Raw genomic sequence first — 22,397 nt, 5'->3', positions numbered from 1 at the left:
CCAGAGATTTCTGTGCATTAATTTTTGTATCCTGCTACTTTACCAAATTCATTGATTAGCTCTAGTAGTTTTCTGGTGGCATCTTTAGGATTCTCTATGTGTAGCATCATATCATCTGCAAACAGTGACAGCTTTATTTTTTCTTTTCTGATTTGTATTCCTTTTATTTCTTGGATTCTTTATTTCTTTGGATTCCTTTTATAGTGGTGAGAGTGGGCACCCTTGTCTTGTTCCTGATCTTAGTGGAAATGGCTTCAGTTTTTCGCCATTTAGGACGATATTGGCTGTGGGTTTGTCATATATGGCCTTTATTATGTTGAGATCAGTTCCCTCTGTGCCTACTTTCTGGAGGGTTTTTATCATAAATGGGTGTTGAATTTTGTCAGAAGCTTTTTCTGCATCTGTTGAGGTGATCATATGGTTTTTATTCTTCAGTTTGTCAGTATGGTTTATCACATTGATTGATTTCCGTGTATATTGAAAAATCCTTGCATTCCTGGGATAAATCCCACTTGATCATGGTGCATGATCCTTTTAATGTGCTGTTGGATTCTGTTTGCCAGTATTTTGTTGAGGATTTTTGCATGTATGTTCATCAGTGATATTGGCCTGTAGTTTCTTTCTTTGTGACATCTTTGTCTGGTTTTGGTATCAGGGTGATGGTGGCCTCATAGAACGAGTTGTGGAGTGTTCATGCCTCTGCTATGTTTTAGAAGAGTTTGTGGAGGATAGGTATTAGCTCTTTAAATGTTTGATAGATTTTGCCTGTGAAGCTATCTGGTCCTAGGCTTTTGTTTACTGGAAGATTTTTAATCCCAGTTTCAATTTTAGTGCTTGTAATTGGTCTGTTTATGTTTTCTTTTTCTTCCAGGTTCAGTCTCAGAAGGTTGTGCTTTTCTAAGAATTTGTCCATGTTTTCCAGGTTGTCCATTTTACTGGCATGTAGTTGCTCGTAGTAATTTCTCATGATCCTTTGTATTTCTACATTGTCAGTTGTTACTTCTCCTTTTTCATTTCTAATTTTATTGATTTGATTTTTCTTCTCTGTTTTTCTTGCTGAGTCTGGCTAATGGTTTATCAATTTTGTTTATCTTCTCAAAGAACCAGCTTTTAGTTTTATTGATCTTTGCTTTTGTTTCTTTCATTCCTTTTTCATTTATTTCTGAACTGATCTTTATGATTTCTTTCCTCCTGCTAACTTTGGGGTTTTTTTGTTCTTCTTTCTCTAATTGCTTTAGGTGTAAGGTTGTTTATTTGAGATGTTTCTTGTTTTTTCAGGTAGGATTATATTGCTATAATCTTCCCTGTTAGACTTGCTTTTACCACTTCCCATAGGTTTTGGGTCATTGTGTTTTGTCATTTGTTTCTAGGTATTTTTTGATTTTCTATTTGATTTCTTCAGTGATCTCTTGGTTATTAACTACTGTATTGTTTAGCCTCCATGTGTTTGTATTTTTTCCCGATATTTTTCTCTAATTGATATCTAGTCTCATAGCATTGTTGTTGGAAAAGATACTTGAAATGATTCAATTTTCTTAAATTTACCGACGCTTGATTTGTGACCCAAGATATGATCTATCCTGGAGAATGTTCCATAAGCACTTGAGAAGAAAGTGTATTCTGTTGTTTTTGAATGGAATGTCCTATAAAGATCAATTATGTCCATCTTGTTTAATGTATCATTTAAAGCTTGTGTTTCCTTATTTATTTTCATTTTGGATGATCTCTCCAGTGGTGAAAGTGGCGTGTTAAAGTCCCCTACTATGATTGTGTTACTGTCGATTTCCCCTTTTATGGCTGTTAGCATTTATTTGCCTTAGGTATTGAGGCCTTAGGTATTGAGGTGCTCGTATGTTGGGTGCATAAATATTTACAATTTTATATATTGGAATGATCCCTTGATCATTATGTAGTGTCCTTCTTTGTGTCTTGTAACACTGTTTATTTTAAAGTCTGTTTTGTCTGATATAAGCATCTCTACTCCAGCTTCCTTTTGATTTCCATTTGCTTAGAATATCTTTTTCTTTCCCCTCACTTTCAGTCTGTTTGTGTCCCTAGGTCTGAAGTGGGTCTGTTGTAGACAGCATATGTATGGGTCTTGTTTTTGTATCCATTCAGCCAGTCTGTGTCTTTTGGTTTTAGCATTTAACCATTTACATTTAAGGTAGCTATCAATATGTATGTTCCTATTCCCATTTTCTTAATTGTTTGGGGTTTGTTTTTGTAGGTCTTTTCCTTCTCTTGTGTTTCCTGCCTAGAGAAGTTCCTTTAGCATTTGTTGTAAAGCTGGTTTGGTCGTGCTGAATTCTCTTAGCTTTTGCTTGTCTGTAAAGGTTTTAATTTCTTCGTCTAATCTGATTGAGATCCTTGCTGGGTAGAATAATCTTGGTTCTAGGTTTTTCCCTTTCATCACTTTAAATATGTCCTGCCACTCCCTTCTGGCTTGCCGAGTTTCTCCTGAAAAATCAGCTGTTAACCTTATGGGGATTCTCTTGTATGTTTTTTGTTGTTTTTCCCTTCCTGCTTTTTATATTTTTACTTTTGATTTAATTTTTGATAGTTTGATTAATATGTGTCTTCGAGTGTTTCTCCTTGTTTTTATCCTGTATGGGGCTCTCTGCGCTTCCTGGACTTCTATTTCCAAGATTTTGGATCATTTTTACTATCATCACTCTGAATTCTTTTTCAGGTAGATTGCCTGTTTCTTTTTCATTTATTTGGACTGGTGGGTTTTTACCTTGCTACTTCATCTGCTGTGTGTTTCTCTGTGTTCTCATTTTGGTTAACTTACTTTGTTTGGGCTTTCCTTTTCCTAGGCAGCAGGTTCGTAGTTCCCATTGTTTTTGGTGTCTGCTCCCAGTGGCTAAGGTTACTTCAGTGGGTTGTGTAGGCTTCCTGGTGGAGGGGACTAGTGCCTGTGTTCTGCTGGATGAGGCTGGATCTTTTCTTTCTGGTGGGCAGGTCCATGTCCGGTGGTGTGTTTTGGGGTGTCTGTGACCTTATTATAGGCATCCTTTCTGCTAGTGGGTGGGGTTGTGTTCCTGTCTTGCTAGTTGTTTGGCATATCGTGTCCAGCACTGTAGTTTGGGTCTTTGAGTGGAGCTGGCTCTTGGCATTGAGGTGGAGATCTGTGAGAGATTTTTGCCATTTGATATGATGTGGAGCTGTGAGGTCTCTGGTGGACCAATGTCCTGAACTCGGCTCTCCCACCTCAGAGGCACTGGCCTGACAGCCAGCCAGAGCGCCAAGATCCTATCACCTACACAGCTCAGAATAAAAGGGAGAAGAAAGAAAGTAAAAAAAAAAAAAGTTATTAAAATAAAAAATAATTATTAAAAAATAACAAGAAACAGGACTTCCCTGGTGGTGCAGTGGTTGGGAGTCCGCTTGCCAATGCAAGGGACGCAGGTTCATGCCCTGGTCTGGGAGGATTCCGCATACTGTGGAGCGGCTAGGCCCGTGAGCCATGGCGGCTGACGCTGCGCCTACAGAGCCTGTGCTCTGCAGCGGGAGGGGCCGCAGTGGTGAGAGGCCTGCGTACCGCAAAAAAAAAAAAAAAAAAAAGTAACAAAAAACAAAAGAGGGAAAGAAGAGAGAAACCAAACCAAAAAAGAAATCCACCAATGATAAAAAGCACTAAAACTAAACTAAAAGAAAGGAAAAATAAGGGGGCAGACAGAACCCTAGTACAGATGATAAAAGCAAAGCTATACAGACAAAATACCCACAGAAGCATTCACGTACACACTCACAAAAAGAGAAAAAGGAACATAATATATATATCGTTGCTCCCAAAGTCCACTGCCTCAATTTGGGATGATTCTTTGTCTATTCAGGTATTCCACAGATACAGGGTACATCAAGTTGATTGTGGAGATTTCATCCGCTGCTCCTGAGGCTGCTGGGAGAGATTTCTCTTTCTTCTCTTTTTTTACATAGCTCCTGGGGTTCAGCTTTGGATTGGCCCTGCCTCTGCGTGTTGGTCGCCTGAGGGCGTCTGTTCCCACTCAGACAGGACGGGGTTAAATGACCAGCTGATCAGGGGCTCTGGCTCACTCTGGCCGAGGGGAGGGAGGGGTACGGAATGCGGGGCAAGCCTGTGGCGGCTTAGTACAGCATCATGTTGCACTAGCCTGAGGCACGCCGTGTGTTCTCCCGGGGGAAGTTGTCTCTGGATCACGGGACCCTGGCAGTGGTTGGCTGCAGAGGCTCTCGGGAGTGGAGGTGTGGGTAGTGACCTGTGCTCGCACACAGGTTTCTTGGTGGCTGCAGCAGCAGCAGCCTTAGCGTCTCATGCCCATTTCTGGGGTCTGTGCCGATAGCCACGGCTCACGCCTGTCTCTGAATCTAGTTTAGGCGGTGCCTTGAATCCCCTTTCCTTGCACACCACAAAACAGTGGCAAGAAGAAGTCTCTTGCCTCTTCGGCAGTTCCAGACTTTTTCCCGGACTCCCTCCCGGCTAGCTGTGGCGCACTAGCCCCCTTCAGGCTGTATTCACGCAGCCAACCCCAGTCCTCTCCCTGGGATCTGACCTCTGATGCCAGAGCCTCAGCTCCCAGCCCCCGTCCACCCCAGCAGGTGAGGAGAGAAGCCTCTCAGGCTGGTGAGTGCTGGTCAGCACTGATCCTCTTCAGTAATCTCTCCGCTGCCCTCTGCACCCATTGCTGCACTCTCCTCTGTGGCTCCAAACCTCCCCCCATCCACCCCCCATCTCTGCCAGTGAAGGGGCCTCCTAGTGTGAGGAAACTTTTCCTCCTTCACAGCTCCCTCCCACTAGTGCAGGTCCTGTCCCTATTCTTTTTGGGTTTTTTTTGCGGTACACAGGCCGCTCACTGTTGTGGCCTCTCCTGTTGCAGAGCACAGGCGCCGGATGCGCAGGCTCAGCAGCCACGGCTCACGGGCCCAGCCGCTCCGCGGCATGTGGGATCCTTCCAGACCAGGGCACGAACCCGTGTCCCCTGCATCGGCAGGCAGACTCTCAACCAGTGCGCCACCAGGGAAGCCCCCAATTCTTTTGTCTCTGTGTTTTCTTTTGCCCTACCCAGGTCCGTGGGGAGTTTCTTGCCTTTTGGGAGGTCTGAGGTCTTCTGCCAGTGTTCAGTAGGCTCCTGTAGGAGTTGTTCCACATGTAGATGTATTTCTGATGTATTTGTGGGGAGGAAGGTGTTCTTCACGTCTTACTCTTCTGCCATCTTGAATGTCCCTTTCTATTAACATCTTGAGCTTTTTTCTGGGGTATAATTTCTTGGAAAAAAATGTAATCCTTTCAGGGCTTGTGTTTGTGATGATTTTAGGCAGGGCTAGAGTAGCATATGATCTACGGCTAATTTTCTCCACTATTTAATATATTTTTTGGTATTCTAGCCAGTATCTTGTGAATTATGAATTTTTCCACCATGACCAGTGGGAACCTGAACAACTCTCAGCCCTGTGAAGATCTGGTTATTTTTGGCTCTGCTTCATTTGGTTGGTTTCCCCCTGGCTTTGAGTTGTTTCCTAACACTTATTCACTGATTATTACTTACTTGAAAACACAGGAGTGCTCAGCAGATGTTCAGAGCTTTCCCTCTGTCCAGCTCTCTCCTCTCTGGTTATTTTCCACTGCAGTGTAGCTGCCATGGCCTCCCCAGGCTCCCACCTCTGTCTGCTTAACTTAGGGAAACCTCCAGATTCCATATCCTGGAACTGTGACTTGGAAACTCTGTGGACAGTAATCTGGAATTACCTCATTTGCTTCTACTTTCTCAAGGATTACTGTGCTTTTATTCAGTGTCTGAAATCATTGTTTCATATATTTTGTCATGTTTTGTAGTTGTTTCAGGTGGATAGGTAAAGCCACTCCTTGTTAGTCTGTGCTGGAAGTAAGTATTTTCTACATTATTTTTAATGTGTGTTCTCTGTTACTACAGTAGTTATCTAATTTTGTAAATAAATACACATATATTGCCTGTGTTTTAAATTTTTTGATAGGTATCTTTTCTTCTAAACTGTATTTAAAGACCACAGTTCTGGAGTCTTGCTACTCAAAGTATGGTCCTGCACTAGATACATGAGTATCACCTACAGACTTATTAGGCAGAATCTCAGGACCCACCCCAAAACTACTGAATCATAATCTGCGTTTAACAAGATCACCAGCTGATTCATATGTCCATTAAAGTTTGAGAGGACCGGGCCATTATGAAAGTGGATTGTGCTCTTTCACGTGGATGGGATTTTGCAATCTGTTGTAGATAGGCTTTTGTGGGTTAACTTTTTTTCCTTCATATGTGCTGCTGTCACTACTCTCTAGTTTGCGAACAACTTCACCATGGCAAAAAGAAACCATGTACACATTAATCAGTCATTCCGCATTTCCTTAGACCCAGTTCCTTTCAGCCCCCAGTCTGCTTTCTGTATGACTTTACCTTTTCTGGGCATTTCATATAAATAGAATCATACAGTATGTGACCTTTTGTTTCTGTTTTATTTCACTAAGCATAATGATTTTAAGGTTCATCTGTGTTGTAGTATACATCCAGGTTGAATTGTATTTTATGACTGATTAATATTTTATGGCTGATTAATTGTGTAGTATTAATATACCACATTTTGTTTATCCATTCATCAATTTATGGGATATATGAGTATTCGCAGTTCTTTGGCTATTATGAATGATGCTGTTGGAAACATTTATGTACAAGTTTTTGTTTGAACACATGGTTTTACTTCTCTTCAGTATATACCTAGGAATGGAATTACTGGGTCATGTTTAATTCCATGTTTAACTTTTTGAGGAACCAGCAAACTGTTTTCCACAGCAGCTGCATCATTTTATTTTCCCACCGTCATTTTATGAGGGCTTCAATTTCTCCATATCCTTGCCAACACTTGTTACTACCTTTTTTTAAAAACTGATTATACAGTAAATTTATTTTATGATTGTTTTAAGTAAAAACTTTTTAATGTGAATTTTCAGCATAATACAAGTTAGAATAATGTAAAACATTTTTAAAGGTGAACTAATTAGGTTTCTGAAAAGAATTCCAGAAAGATAAAAAGCACAATGATGTTACTTATTTCTAGACAAGATTAAGGTTCTGTGGGTATTAGTATAATCCTATATTATGTACATTGTTTCTAGATTCTGATCATGTGAAGTTTATTTTTAAATTATTTTTTTTCCAGTTTTATTGAGATAGAGTTGACATATAGCATAGTGTAAGTTTAAGGTTTGCAGCATAATGATTTGACTTACATGCATCATAAAATAATTATCATAATAAGTTTGGTGAACATCCATCATTTCATATAGATACAGAATTAAAGAAATAGAAAAAATTTTTTTCGTGTCATGAGAAAGAACTCTTAGGATTTACTCTTTTAACAACTTTTTAATGTAATCTTCAGCAGTGTTAATTATATTTATTGTATTGTACGTTACATCCCTATTACTTATAACTGGAAGTTTCTACCTTTTGACCATCTTCATCCCAACCCCCACCCCCACCCCAACTTGTGGTAACCGTAGATCTGATCTCTTTTTCTCTAAGTTTATTTTGAAGTGTAATTGACCTGTAACACTATGTTAGTTCCTATTACACAGCATAGTGATTTGATAATTCCATACATTTCAAAATGGTCACCACAATAAGTCTGGTTACAATATGTCACCATAAAAAGATATTACATAGTTATTAGACTATATTCCCCATACTGTATGTTTCATTTCCATGACTCATTTATTTTGCAACTGGAAGTTTTTACCTCTTAATCTCCCTTACCTATTTCTTTCCTCCCCTCACCACCCTCCCCTCTGGTGACTCCCTGTTGGTTTTCTGTTTCTATAACTGTTTCTATTTTGTTGTGTTTGTTCATTTGTTTTGTTTTTTAGATTCCACATACAAGTGAAATCATACAGTATTTGTCTTTCTCTGTCTGACTTATTTCATTTAGCACAATACCCTCTAGGTCCATCTATGTTGTTGCAAATGGCAAGATTTCATTTTTTATGGCTTAGTAATATTCCATTGGATATGCATATACCACATCTTTATCCATTCATTTATTGATGGGCGCTTGGGCACAAAGGTTCCCTTTTGTCCTCATCCTCAGCAGCACTTGTTTCTTGCCTCTTTGATGATAGCCATTCTGTCAGGTGTGAGGCGATATCTCATTGTGGTTTTGATTTTCACTTCCTTAATGACTGATGATATTGAACATTTTTAAATGTGCTCTTTGGCCTTTTTATGTCTTTGGAGATACGTCTGCTTAAGTCTTTTTTTACTTGTTCATTGGGTTGTCTTGTTGAATTGTGATAGTTGTTTTGTATTCTGATACTAGTTCCTTGTCAGATGTATGATTTTCAAAATTTTTCTCTCATTCTATAGGTCATCTTTTCACTTTCTTGAGTGTTCTTTCAGGTACAGGTGTCTTTAATTTGACGAAGTGCAGTTCATCTGTTTTCTTTTGTTGCTTGTGTCATTTATAAGAAACCGTCGCCTAATCAAGGTCACAAAGATTTACACCTATATTTTCTTCTAAGAGTTTTGTAATTTTAGCTATTATATTAGTTCTTTGATCCATTTTGAGGGCTTTTTATTTTTGTAGGTGCAACTTCATTGTTTTGCATATGGATATCCAGTTGTCTCAGAATTTGTTGAAAGACTATTTTTTCCCCTCAGTCTTGGCATCTTTTCGAAAATCAATTTGAGTTTGCAGGTTAACTATTAATAATTTATAATATATTTTATTTCTTCATTATGGAGAAATTATAGCTTTCCTATTGAGCAGCTGAATTAGGTATTCTGTTTTTTTTTTTGTTTGTTTTTGTTTTTTGGCTGTGTTGGGTCTTCGTTTCTGTGCAAGGGCTTTCTCTAGTTGTGGCGAGCGGGGGTCACTCTTCATCGCGGTGCGCGGGCCTCTCACTATCGCGGCCTCTCTTGTTGCGGTGCACAGGCTCCAGACATGCAGGCTCAGTAGTTGTGGCTCACGGGCCTAGTTGCTCCACAGCATGTGGGATCTTCCCAGACCAGGGTTCGAACCCATGTCCCCTGCATTGGCAGGCAGATTCTCAACCACTGCACCACCAGGGAAGCCCTGAATTAGGTATTCTTAATAGTGACCACCTAAAGAGTAAAGAAGATCATAGAGGAAGGAAACTTAAAAATGGCTCCAGTCTCCCTATTCATCATTGCCTTTACCTTGGCATAATGGCGGATATATTTCATGAGTTCTGGAATATTGTCCTTTGGGATAGTCAGGGCCTATCTAGTTATTGTATATTAGTCTTTCCAGGCCTTGGCTTAGGTGTAACTCAAAATTTTTCTCTTTGCAGGGGAGTTAGACAAGTGAAGCTTTGGATCTTAGATTTTCATTCTAATGGCATCAGCCAATTGCAGATTAGTCTTGATCTGTTTCCAAGATTCAGACACATTATGGTCAGGTACTGCCTTAGTTCTATCCAGTGGAGTAGGACTAATTCTTTTATTGGTCCACTTTTCAGAAGGTGCTGAAGTCAGAAGTTAGTTTCCTCCTAAGGCACCAATATAGAAGAGGTTTGACTATTTTTAGTTCAGTTATTTTATCTCACTTAGAAAAGTGTACAGTGGTTTGGTGCATTATCCATTTCAAGGCAACATATATAGTCATTAAGATGCTGGGCATTAGTGTAACTTTGCTTTCATTTTTCCTACAAAAGCAGACTGATTTTCAGTATGGGAAATTTTCATGTATATGCTGAAACCTGCTCTCATACTCTGGGTTAGGAGAACATAAAGAGATGTTTAAGAAATTCACCAGGTTTGTAGACACCTTTGAAAACCTGGTGAGGACTGCTGTGGAAACCAGTCTGGTACTTATTCAAAAAGTTAAATGTAGAATTACTATATGACTCAGCAATTCCACTCCTAGGTATATTACTCCAAAGAATTGAAAACAGATACACAGATACTTACACATGAATGTTCATAGCAGCACTATTCACAGTAGTGAAAAGGTAGAAACAACCCAGAAGTCCATCAGTTGATGAATAGATAAATAAATCTGGTTTATCTGTACAATGAAATATTACCCAGCTGTAACAGCAGTGAAGTACTGATACATGCTACAGTGTGGGTGAACCTCAGAAACATGCTGAGTAAAAGAAGCCAGACTCAGTAGGTGTGATTCCATTTGTGTGAAATATCCCATATGACTTCATTTATGTGAAATATCTTAGGTAAATTCCTAGAGACAGAAAGATTGGTGGAGGCCAGGGGATGTTGAGAGGAGGGGAGCAAAAAGTAACTGCCTAATGGGTATGGGGTTTTGGGAAGGATGAGAATTATGTTTCAGAATCAGGTAGAGGTGGTGGTTGCACAACATAGTGAATGTACTAAATGCCACTGAATTGTACACTTTAAAATGGTTAATTTTATGTTGTATGAATTTTACCTCAATAAAAAAATGTGATGGGGTATATATTTGTATGTACATACCATATTTTATAATTTCAGGGAGTGGTTCATGGATCTCAGATAAAGATTTCCCCTAGGGATTCAAGGACTTAAGGTAAACTCCAGCTTTAGCTGGTAACTGTAGCAAGTATAATATTTTATTTATAAATCTGGTGCTAGGGTTAACATTTTGGTACCAGATTATTTATGTAATTGAGTAGTTTTCTGGCCCTGGTGTTTTTTTTATTTTATGCAAAGCTTTTTTTGAAAGCTTTATTAGTATGTAATTTAAATATTATTAAATTCACCCATTTAAAGTATACAGTTCAGTGAGTTTTAATAAATTTGTACAGTTGTGCAACCCTCTCCAGTTTTATACTTCCATACATACGGTTTTGTTACGTGTGTTTGCTTTCAACCTACTCCCACCTCCAACCCTAGGCAAATACTCATCAGCTTTGTCTAAATAGTTTTGCCTTTTCTAGAAGTTTCATGTAAATGAAATCATGTAATGTGGAGTCTTTTGTGTTTTTTTTCCCCTGTTCAGAATAACATTTTTGAGGTTCATTCATGTTGTATATATCACTAGTTCATTTCTTTTTATTTATAAGTAGTATTACATTTTTTGGATACCTGACATTTTATTTACCTATTCAGTTGATAGACATTTGAGTTGTTTTGTGTTTTTGACCATTGTGAGTAGTTCTGATATAAACATTCATGTACAAGTCTGTGTGTGGACATGTTTTTATTTCTCTTGGGTAGTACCTGTAATTGCTGGGGTTTATGGCAAATATATATTTAACTGTTCAGTAAATTGCCAAACTGTTTTCCAAAGTGGCTGTACCATTTTGTGTTCCTACCGATAATGGATGAGGGTGCCAGTTTCTCTATGTCCTTACCACCTCTTGTCATTATCTTTTTTTGATTATACCTATTTTAGTGGGTATATAGTAATGTCTCATAGTGCTTTTGAATTTCTGTGATGACTAAAAATGTTAAGTATCAATTTCCTGTGCTTATCTTAAATATCTATTTCAGTCTTTCGCTGATTTTTACAATTGAGATGTTGGTCTTACTGCATCATAAATAATTCTTTAAACTATCTTAATGGTATCTTTTGTAGAACAAAAGATATTTATTTTGATGTTCAGCTCAGTTTTTTCTTTTATGGATTGATTGATTATGCTTTGATGTCAATACGTAAGACATTTTTGCCTATCCCAGTATCACAAATATTTTCTCATATATATATATTTTTTTTTGAGGAAGTTTCTATTCTTAGTTGGGAATAAATGAAAAAATTTAAAAACACCTATTTGAATGGCTGTTATCAAAAAGACGAGAGATAACAAGTGTTGGCAAGGATATGAAGAACAGGGAACCTTTGTGCACTGTTGTGGGAATGCAAATTGGTACAGTCACTATGGAAAGCAGTGTGGAGGTTTCTCAAAAAATTAGAAATAAGAGTATAATCCAACAGTCCCACTTCTGGATATATATCTAAAGGAAATGAAATTAGTATCTCAAAGAGATATCTGCATTCCTATTATTCACAATACCCAAGACGAGGAAACAACTTATGTCCATCAACAGATGAGTGGATAAAGAAAATGTGATATCTGTCTGTCTATATCCATATACACACACACTGTTGATCACAATGGAAAATTATTTAGCCATCAAAAAAAGGAAATCCTGCTATTTGTGACAGCATGAATGGACCTTGAGAGCATCATAAGTCAAGTAAGTCAGAGAAAGACAAAGACTGTGTGATCTCACTTTCACTTGGAATCTAAAAAAGCTGAACGCGTTGAAACGGAGTTGAATGATGGTTGCCAGGGGCTGGGGTGGACGGGGTGGAGGAAGTAGGAAGATATTGATAAAAGGAAACAAACTTCCAGTTACAAAATGAGTAAGTTTTGGGAATCTAATTTAGAGTTTGGTTATTATCTTTAAAAATACTGTATTATACACTTGAAAGTTGCTAAGAGAGTAGATCTTAAATGTTTTTACCAGAAAAAAACCAAAGGTAATTAGGTGATGGAGACGTTAATTAACCTTATTATGGTAATCATTTCACAATATATATGGGTAACAAATCTTACAGTATATAGTTTAAACTTACACAGTGATACATGTCAATTATATCTCAATAAAGCTGGGAAAAATAAGTGTATTGAGGATTAAAAAAGAAGCATTGTATTTTATCAAATCTTTTTTCCATCTATAGAGGCTAGGATATGGTATTTGCTTTTTACTCTGTTAATGTGATATATTACATCTGTTTTTTGTTAAACCATCCTTATATTTCTGAAATAAACCTGGTTGTTTATGGCAGATGATCATCTTATATGATGTTGCCAGTTTCAGTTTGCGCATATTTTGTTCTGGAATATCTTTGAATCTTATCTTCATGAGGGATTTTGGTGTGTAATTTTCTTTTCTTACAAGGTCATTGTCTAGGTTTGATACCATGTTAATACTGACCTGATAATATAAGTTGGGAAGCGTTCCCTCCTGGTCTGTCTTCTGAAAGGATTTGTGTAGTTTTGGTATTTTCTCTTTAAATGTTTGACAGAATTTACTAATGAAGCCATCTAAACCACCTAGGCTTTTCTTCATGGGAAGATTTTTTAATTCCTAACTCAGTTTGCTTTCTTCTTGAGTCAGTTTTGGTAATCTGTGTCTATCAAGGAATTACTTAAAGTGGAATTAGATTGATTTTACATTATTCTTCCTGTCTAATGTGTTTAAAACTATAATTTTCTCTCTTAGTACTGCTTTACATGCATCCCATAAATTTTGGTAGTTACATTTTATTTTTAATTCAATTCATTTTTTAGTTTCTCTTGGTTTCCTCTTATGGTTACTTTTCAAGCATTTGGTGATTTTCCATACACCTTTCTGTTTTGGTTTCTAATTTAATTTCTTTGTGGTTGGAGAAGATACTTCATGATTTTAATAATTTAATTTAATGATTGATGTGGTTGATTTTGTTGTTTTTCAGTAATGTGTCTCATGTCTTAACAGGCTTCTATTATATTTAACAAACATTTTTTAGTATATTATTTTAATTCCTCTTGAGATTTTTTTTTTAGCTTTGAGTTATGTTTTTAGTGATTACTCAAGGGCTTACAGTATACATTTTTAACTAAATCACAGCCACCATTTCTGTAAAATATTGTTACCTTGCTCTAATATTTCTTCCTCCTTTTTTTCTGCTATTTTTGTCACATATATTTCAACTATACGTTATAAATCCAGTGTAATGCAATGTTAAAATAATGTTTTTGCTTTAAACAGTCTTATGTTTTTAAAAATATTAATTGAATAAAAGAGAAGCACAAACCCTATACAGTCTTGTATTTACCCACATATTTATCATTTTTAGAACTCTATCCTTTTCTCTGTATTCGAGTTAAAGAATTTTTAAAGAATATTTCTTCTGGGGTTGATGTGTTAGCAGTAAATTTACTCAGTCTTGTATTTGTAAATGTCTTTATTTTGCTTTTATTTTTGAAAGGATAATGTCACTGAATATGTAATTCTTGGTTGACAGTTTTTTTTCTTTCAACATTGGATACTCATTTGGCTGACATTGTTTCATTCTACTGCATTATTTCCCATCAGAAGTAAGCCTTAATTATGATGGTATTCTCTTGTATGTTTTGAGTTGTTTTTCTCTTGCTGCTTTGAACACTTTCAGCAGTTTGACTCTGAAAGTTTCTAGGTGTGATTCCAAAGTTATTCCTGCTTGGGTTCATTGTGCTTGTGGTATCTATAATGTTTTTTAAAACAAATCTAGGAAGTTTTTTTGTTAATTTTTCAAATATTTATCTTGCGTCTTTCTCAGTTTGGAACTTATGTTTGGACACTTGAGGTTGTCGCATAGATCTTTGAGTGTCTGTTTATTTTTCTTCTATTTCTCTCTTTAGATTTGATAATTTCTGTTGATCTATCTTCATATTTAGATACTTTGTTCTGCCATCTCAGATCTGCTCTTGAGCCACCTAGTGGATTTTTCATTTCAATTATTGTACTTTTCATCTGTAGAGTTTTCATTTGGTTACGCTGTTATAGTTTCAGGTGTCGGTTGAGATTTCCTATTTGTTGAATCATTGTCCTATTTCCTTTAATTCTTAGAACATGGTTTCCTTACACTTTTTGGACATGTTTTTGCGGTACGCGGGCCTCTCACTGTTGTGGCCTCTCCTGTTGTGGAGCACAGGCTCAGGATGCGCAGGCTCAGCGGCCATGGCCCACGGGCCCAGCCGCTCTGCGGCATGTGGGATCTTCCCGGACCGGGGCATGAACCCGTGTCCCCTGCATCGGCAGGCGGACTCTCAACCACTGCGCCACCAGGAAAGCCCTGTTATAGCTTTTTTGAAGTCTTTGTCTGCTAAGTCCAACATCTGGGCCCACTCAGTTTCTTGTGACTGCTTCTTTTTCTTAAGCATTGATCACTTTCCTGTTTCTTTTTATATCTTCTAATTTTTTGTAGCATCTGTATATTCTTTTCTCTTTCATATATGTTTCTTACTATTCATATTTGATTATGTTTGGACAACTTAATTTTTTAATTGTTTATTTCACTGGGGGCGTGGTTGGGATAAATTTTTTTGTAAGTAATTAATTTATTTTTATTAATTTATTTTTGGCTGCGTTGGGTCTTTGTTGCTGCACGTGCGGGCCTTCTCCAGTTGCAGCAAGTGGGGGTTACTCCTCATTGAGGTGTGCAGGCTTCTCACTGTGTTGGCTTCTCTTGTTGCAGAGCATGGGCTCTAGGCGCGTGGGCTTTAGCAGCTGTGGCACATGGCTCAGCAGTTGTGGCTCATGGGCTCCAGAGCACAGGCTCAGCAGCTGTGGCATACAGGCCTAGCCACTCCGCAGCCTCTGGGATCCTCCCGGGCCAGGGATAGAACCTGTATCCCCTGCAATGGCAGGCAGATTCCCAACCACTGTGCCACCAGGGAAATCCCATATTTTTATTTCCCCAAATAGATTATAAGCCTGTTGTGGATAGGAACTGTATCTTAAGTAAGGAGGATCTACCATGCTGCTAAGCTTAATCCTGATTTCATGATCTGTTTTTACTTAACTCTGCTGAATTTTCTTCAAAAAGGAAAAACTATGTTGCGTTCTATTCATCTCTGCAGAAGAACTATTGGAACCTGCCTTAATTTCCATTCAAGGACAGACTTGATGGGACTTCCCTGGTGGTCCAGTGGTAAAGAATCCACCTTATAATGCAGGGGACGTGGGTTTGATCCCAGGACAGGGAACTAAGATCCCACATGCCACAGGGCAACTGAGCCTGTATGCCACAACTACCAAGTTTATGCACCTCAACTAGAGCCTGTGTGCCGCAAACTACAGGGCCTGTGCACTCTGGAACCCATGCGCCCTGGAGCCTCCATGCCACAACTAGAGAAGGGAAAATCCACACACCATAACTAGAGAGAAGCCCACACACCTCAGTGAAGATCCTGCTTGCTGCAACTAAGACCCAACATGGCCAAAAATAAAATTAAAAATTTAAATAATAAATAAGTCTTTAAAAAAGAAAAGACTTGCCGACCAAAAAAAGGTCAGAGCTGTTTATTTAAACTAACAAACAAAGGACAGACTTGATAACTAATACATGTGGGGAGAGAATACATATGCATTAACTTATTTGTGAAACTCAAACTCAATTTCCACTGTTTCCTAAGTATTTATACTCTGTGTATGTATAAATTAACAGGCAGAGGCTCTGTAAACTTTTGGAGGCCCATCTAGAGAAACAAATGTGTTTTACTTCCAAGAAATAGGGTAATAACCATTAAGTAATCCATTGGTATTAGTAATTAAGTTACATTAACTCCAAGAGACCAGAGTTTAAAACGTTCTTATTCATTTAGACCACTATTCTTCACATTTATCATCATTATTACTATTATTATAGTTTGTTGAAAGTAAATAGAATAAGACATTAATATTCTGCAAAGTCTATTTAAGATACGTAATTAGGGAAAGTTTGGACACTAAATAGAATTTTTTAAATCACATACTTCTAAAGACATGGTTTTGTAAATTCTTTATTCTTATTTGTTTTCACATTTTTAGATATGCCATTGCATTGGCCTTAAGGGAAAAACAGCGTGTAATATTTACTAGCCCAATTAAGGCCCTGAGTAACCAGAAATACCGTGAAATGTATGAAGAATTTCAAGATGTTGGTCTGATGACTGGAGATGTTACTATTAATCCTACGGCATCTTGTCTTGTTATGACCACAGAGGTAATTTATATGGTGTCTCAATTTAATTAAATTAATTTTCCTTTTAATTAATGTGGTTATTCAGTTAAAACAGCTAATGTTTTATTACTTGCTCTGTATCAATAAAAATGTAACATTTTACTGTCTGAGTAGATTTACTTGAAAGGGATAGAGTTCATCTTAAAACAAGTTCTAGTAATTGAATTTAGTTGTAAATTACCAATATTTCTGTTATTTGTCATAATATAGGTGCAGTTTTTTCTTCACAAAATGTTTTTAAAGGTGTATTATCAGTGACTTGAAAGTAATTTGATGGTTTTGTATAATTTCAAGGATTTCAGTACATAGTTTCGAATATGTAGTGGCTCCTTGTTCTGTGTGATTTTTTTTTTCTGTATCTGAGTGTTGATACAAATAGATAACTAACTTTTTTAAACACCCAGTTATGTTTAGCTTCTTTCCATAATCACAGTTAAGTTTTGCATATCTTTGTAACATCTTACATTTTGGACACTATTAGCTGTCTTTACTAAGTACTTTTGTACATGCTTGAATTATATCATTGCATTCTACAAAGACATGGTACACTAGAGAGCGTAAATTAGCGTCTGGCTTTTAGAGTTACCCACAAGCATTGCTCACTTTTCATCTTGGTGCCTAAAGTAAGTTTATTTTCCATTCTCAAAACTTTCTTCCATCCGTGGAAGATGTCTTAACTCAGAAATCAGAATAACGGTTGTTAGAAAGTATTCATACTGGTAAGATGAGGTAGAAAAAATGGATAACAGTATAAGATCCATTGTGTTAGATAGAAGATAACTTCAAGTTATTCTCGTATTCTAGCAAGTGTAGGTCTTGGGTTAAGTGCTGTACATGCAAGGAAGTGGCTTCTTATTCAGGATATATGGATATGGAGATGATAATTGTTTCCATGGATTATATCTGATTACTTACTTGAGAAGTCATTTATTTTGGATTTAGGGAAGGAATATTATGTATTTAAGAGATATGTATCTCCCAAAATTATTTTAATCTCTCCATTAAAAAAGAATATCCAAAATTTCTTGTTAGATAGAAGAGCTTTTGGTATGTCAGAATCCTGCTAAATCTTCTCCTTTTTCTTTAGATTTTGAGAAGTATGCTGTACAGAGGTTCTGAAGTTATGCGAGAAGTTGCTTGGGTCATATTTGATGAAATTCATTACATGAGAGATTCAGGTATATTCTGTAGTGTTGTTGAGATGTGAGCATGTATTTTATTTAAGAATGGCATTAGGTAGGGCGGAGTCAAGATGGCATACTAGGAGGACGCGGAATTCGCATCTCCTCACACCTAGGGCATCTACCAGGTACCAGTGGGGGACCATGGACACCTAAGGCACACGAGGAAACCCCAGTGACTGTGTAGGATGTGGGGCGTGGGGGGAGTGAAGTGGGAGGAGAAGTGGAGGCAGGACAGGACTGGCATCCCTGAGGGGCGGCTTGGGGAGGGGAAGGGATCCCACGCCCACTGCGGGAAATTGGGGAACCATTGGGAGGGCAGAGGATCAAAAGGGATCATGGCCAGGTTTCCCCTGCCTAGCTGGACCCCCAGGAACCTGTTGAGATCCCGGGCCTGATCCTCTGCCCACCTAGTCTCCCTCCAGCCACGTGGGTCCTTAGGGAGTGGGAGGGAGGAAAGGGGGAGCAAAAGTAAAGCCCGGAGCTCTGGGACGGCACCCCTGAGGGGTGGCTGGGGGAGAGAAGGAGTTCCTGCACCCAGCAGGACCCACCCACGATTAGGGGTCCAGTGGCAATGGGGGAGACCCCAGGGGAGACGGTGGGGGAGGGGCGCGAAAGAACAGAAGGGAACGGGGCCAATGTTTTCCCTGTCCACTTAGGCACCAGGAAGCATTTAGGGCTCCCGGACCTAATACTCTGCCCTTGGAGCCTCCCATCTACAGCACAGAGCCCAAGCCCCGACCCTATAACCCCAGCCAGGGCCCTACTTCTGCAGTTGGAGAACCCCTCCAACGAGCTGGGCCTCAATCCCACCCACACACCCTCAGTCAGGGCCCTACCTCCTAACTCCTGAACCCCACACTCCAGAGGCCCTCCTTTCGACATGCTGCCTCTCCCCTTCTGCACAGGCCCCACCCCACCCTAAATGCTGCCACTACCTAAGTTCCACCCCCTACCTAAACTGCGCCCGCATAGCCAAGGCTTTTTTTTTTTCTTTTCCTTTTTCCTCTTTTAGATTGGGGTTCTGTTTTACATTGTTATTTCTCTGCTGTTGATTCTTTTCTATTTTTATTTTTCCTAATAAATCTTTTATTTTTCTAATTTTATTTTATTCTTTATACTTTGTTAGTGATCTCTCCTTTTGACTTGTTGTCCACCCCCCCTTTTTTCCTTCTGCTGTGGTTTTATTTCACCTTGTTGCAGTTATTTCAATTATAGTTTTGTTTTTCCTAATATACCTTTATCTTTCTGATTTTATTTTCTTTTTTATTCTTGATATTGTACTGCTTCTTTTTCCTTTTTTCTTTTTTTTTTTAACTGCACCATGAAGCTTGCAGGATCTTGGTTCCCAGGCCAGAAGTTGGGCCCGAGCTCTTGTGGTGGGAGCTCCAAGTCCAAACCACTGGACTAACAGAGAATCTCAGACCACAGGGAATATCAATCTGAGTGAGGCCTCCCGGAGGTGGTTATCGCAGCATTAGGAACCAGCTCTATCTAACTGCCTGCAAACTCCAGTGATGGACATCTCAGGCCAAACAACCAATAAGACAGGAATGCAGCAGCACCCATCCAAAAAACAAAAAAAAGAAATGGCAAAAGAATATGTAACAGACAAAGGAGTAGGGTAAAAACCTACAAGACCAAATAAATGAAGATAACATAAGCAACCTATCTGAAAAGGAATTCAGAATAATGATAGTAAAGATGATCCAAAATCTCGGAAACAGAATGGAGAAAATAAAAGAAACAACAAGGACCGAGAAGAACGAAACAGCAGACAAGCAGTGATGAACAACACAATTACTGAAATTAAAAATACTCTAGAAGGAATCAATAACAGAATACTTGAAGTAGAAGAACAGATAAGTAAGCTGGAAGATAAAATGGTGGAAATAACTGCCAGGGAGCAGAATAAACAAAAAGGAATGAAAAGACTTGAGGACAGTTGCAGAGACCTCTGGGACAACATTAAATGCAGCAACATTCAAATTATAGGGTTCCCAGAAGAAGAGATAAGGAAAGAAACTGAGGAAATATTTGAAGAGATTATAGTCAAAAACTTCTCTAACATGGGAAAGGAAATAGTCAAGTCCAGGAAGGACAGAGACTACCATCGGGATAAACCCAAAGAGACACACTGAGACACATATTAAACAAACTATCAAAAATTAAATACAAAGTAAAAATATTAAAAGCAGCAAGGGAAAAATAACATAAAAGGGAATCCCCATAAGGTTAACAGCTGATTTTTCAGCAGAAACTCGGCAAGCCAGAAGGGAGTGGCAGGACATACTTAAAGTGATGAAAGGGAAAAACCTACACCCAAGATTACCCTACCCAGCAAGGATCTCATTCAGATTCAATGGAGAAATTAAAACCTTTACAGATAGGCAAAAGTTAAGAGAATTCAGGAACACCAAACCAGCTTTACAACAAATGCTAAAGGAGATTTTCTAGGCAGGAAACACAAGAGAAGGAAAAGACCTACAAAAACAAACCCAAAGCAATTAAGAAAATGGTAATAGGAACATACATATTGATAATTACCTTAAATGTAAATGGTTTAAATGCTCCAACCAGTAGACATCAATTGGCTGAATGGATACCAAAACAATACCCATATATAATATGCTGTCTACAAGAGACCCACTTCACACCTAGGGACACGTACAGACTGAAAGTGAGGGGATGGAAAAAGATATTCCATGCAAATGGAAATCAAAAGAAAGCTGAAGTAGCAATTCTCATATCAGACAAAATAGACTTTAAAATAAAGACTATTACAAGAGACAAAGAAGGACACTACATAATGATCAAGGGATCAATCCAAGAAGAAGATATAACAGTGTAAATATTTATGCACCCAACATAGGAGCACCTCAATACATAAGGCAAACAATATCAGCCATAAAAGGGGAAATCGACAGTAACACAATCATAGTAGGGGACTTTAACACCCCACTTTCATCAATGGACAGATCATCCAAAATGAAAATAAATAAGGAAACAAGCTTTAAATGATACATTAAGATGGGCTTAAATGATATTTATAGGACATTGCATCCAAAAACAACAGAATACACATTTATCTCAAGTGCTCATGGAACATTCTCCAGGATAGATCTTATCTTGGGTCACAAATCAAGCCTTGTTAAATTTAAGAAAATTGAAATCATATCAGATATTTTTTCCGACCTCAACACTATGAGACTAGCTGTCAGTTACAGGAAGAACTCTGTAAAAAATACAAACACGTGGAAGCTAAACAGTGTACTACTAAATAACCAAGAGATCACTGAAGAAATCAAAGAGGAAATAAAAAAATACCTAGAAACAAATGACAATGAAAATACAGTGACCCAAAACCTATGGGATGCAGCAAAAGCAGTTCTAAGAGGGAAGTTTATAGCAATACAATCTGACCTCAAGAAACAAGAAAAATCTCAGACAACCTAATCTTACACCTAAAGCAATTAGAGAAAGAAGAAGAAAAAACCCCTGAAGTTAGCTGAAGGAAAGAAATCATAAAGATCAGAAATAAATGGAAAAGAAATAAAGGAAACAGCAAAGATCAATAAAACTAAAAGCTGGTTCTTTGAGAAGATAAAGAATATTGATAAACCATTAGCCAGACTCACTAAGAAAAAAAGGGAGAAGACTCAAATTAACAATTAAAAATGAAAAAGGGGAAGTAACAACTGACAATGCAGAAATACAAAGGATCATGAGATTACTATAAGCAACTGTATGCCAATAAAATGGCAAACCTGGAAGAAATGGACACATTCTTAGAAAAACACAGCCTTCCGAGACTGAACCAGGAAGAAATAGAAAATATAAACAATCACAAGCACTGAAACTGAGACTGTGATTAAAAATCTTCCAACAAACAAAAGCCAAGGACCAGATGGCTTCACAGCCAAATTCTATCAAACACTTAGAGAAGAGCTAACACTTGTCCTTCTCAAAGTCTTCCAAAATATAGCAGAGGGAGGAACAGTCCCAAACTCTTTCTATGAGGCCACCATCACCCTGATAGCAAAACCAGACGAAGATGTCACAAAAAAAGAAAACTACAGGCCAACATCTCTGATGAACATAGATGCAAAATCCTCAACAAAATACCAGCGAACAGAATCCAACAGCACATTAAAAGGATCATACACCATGATCAAGTGGTTTATCCCAGGAATGCAAGGATTCTTCAATATATGCAAACCTGTCAGTGTGATACACCATATTAACCAAATTGAAGGATGAAATCCATATGATCATCTCAATAGATGCAGAAAAACCTTTTGACAAAATTCAACACCCATTTATGATAAAAGCTCTCCAGAAGAGAGGCATAGAAGGAACCTACCTGAACATAATAAAGGCCATATATGACAAACCCACAGCCAACATCATTCTCAATGGTGAAAAACTGAACCCATTTCCTCTAATATCAGGAACAAGCCAAGGTTACCCACTCTCACCACTTTTATTCAACATAGTTTT

General features: G+C 38.1%; 1 protein-coding gene across 1 annotated transcript in view; it reads left to right on the top strand.

Annotated features, from left to right (window-relative positions):
* MTREX (Mtr4 exosome RNA helicase) overlaps positions 1 to 22,397 on the top strand; it is a 133,354-nt gene that overhangs the window by 20,852 nt on the left and 90,105 nt on the right. The window contains exons 6-7 of the mRNA XM_024765343.1: positions 16,524 to 16,698; positions 17,804 to 17,894. Of these exons, the coding sequence (XP_024621111.1) occupies positions 16,524 to 16,698; positions 17,804 to 17,894 (266 nt within the window). The remainder of the gene's footprint in view (positions 1 to 16,523; positions 16,699 to 17,803; positions 17,895 to 22,397) is intronic.

Source organism: Neophocaena asiaeorientalis, unplaced genomic scaffold, assembly GCF_003031525.2.
Source record: "Neophocaena asiaeorientalis asiaeorientalis breed wild unplaced genomic scaffold, Neophocaena_asiaeorientalis_V1.1 scaffold198, whole genome shotgun sequence".
In the NCBI taxonomy this organism is placed as follows: domain Eukaryota; kingdom Metazoa; phylum Chordata; class Mammalia; order Artiodactyla; family Phocoenidae; genus Neophocaena; species Neophocaena asiaeorientalis.
This window is presented reverse-complemented; position numbering and strand designations above follow the sequence as displayed.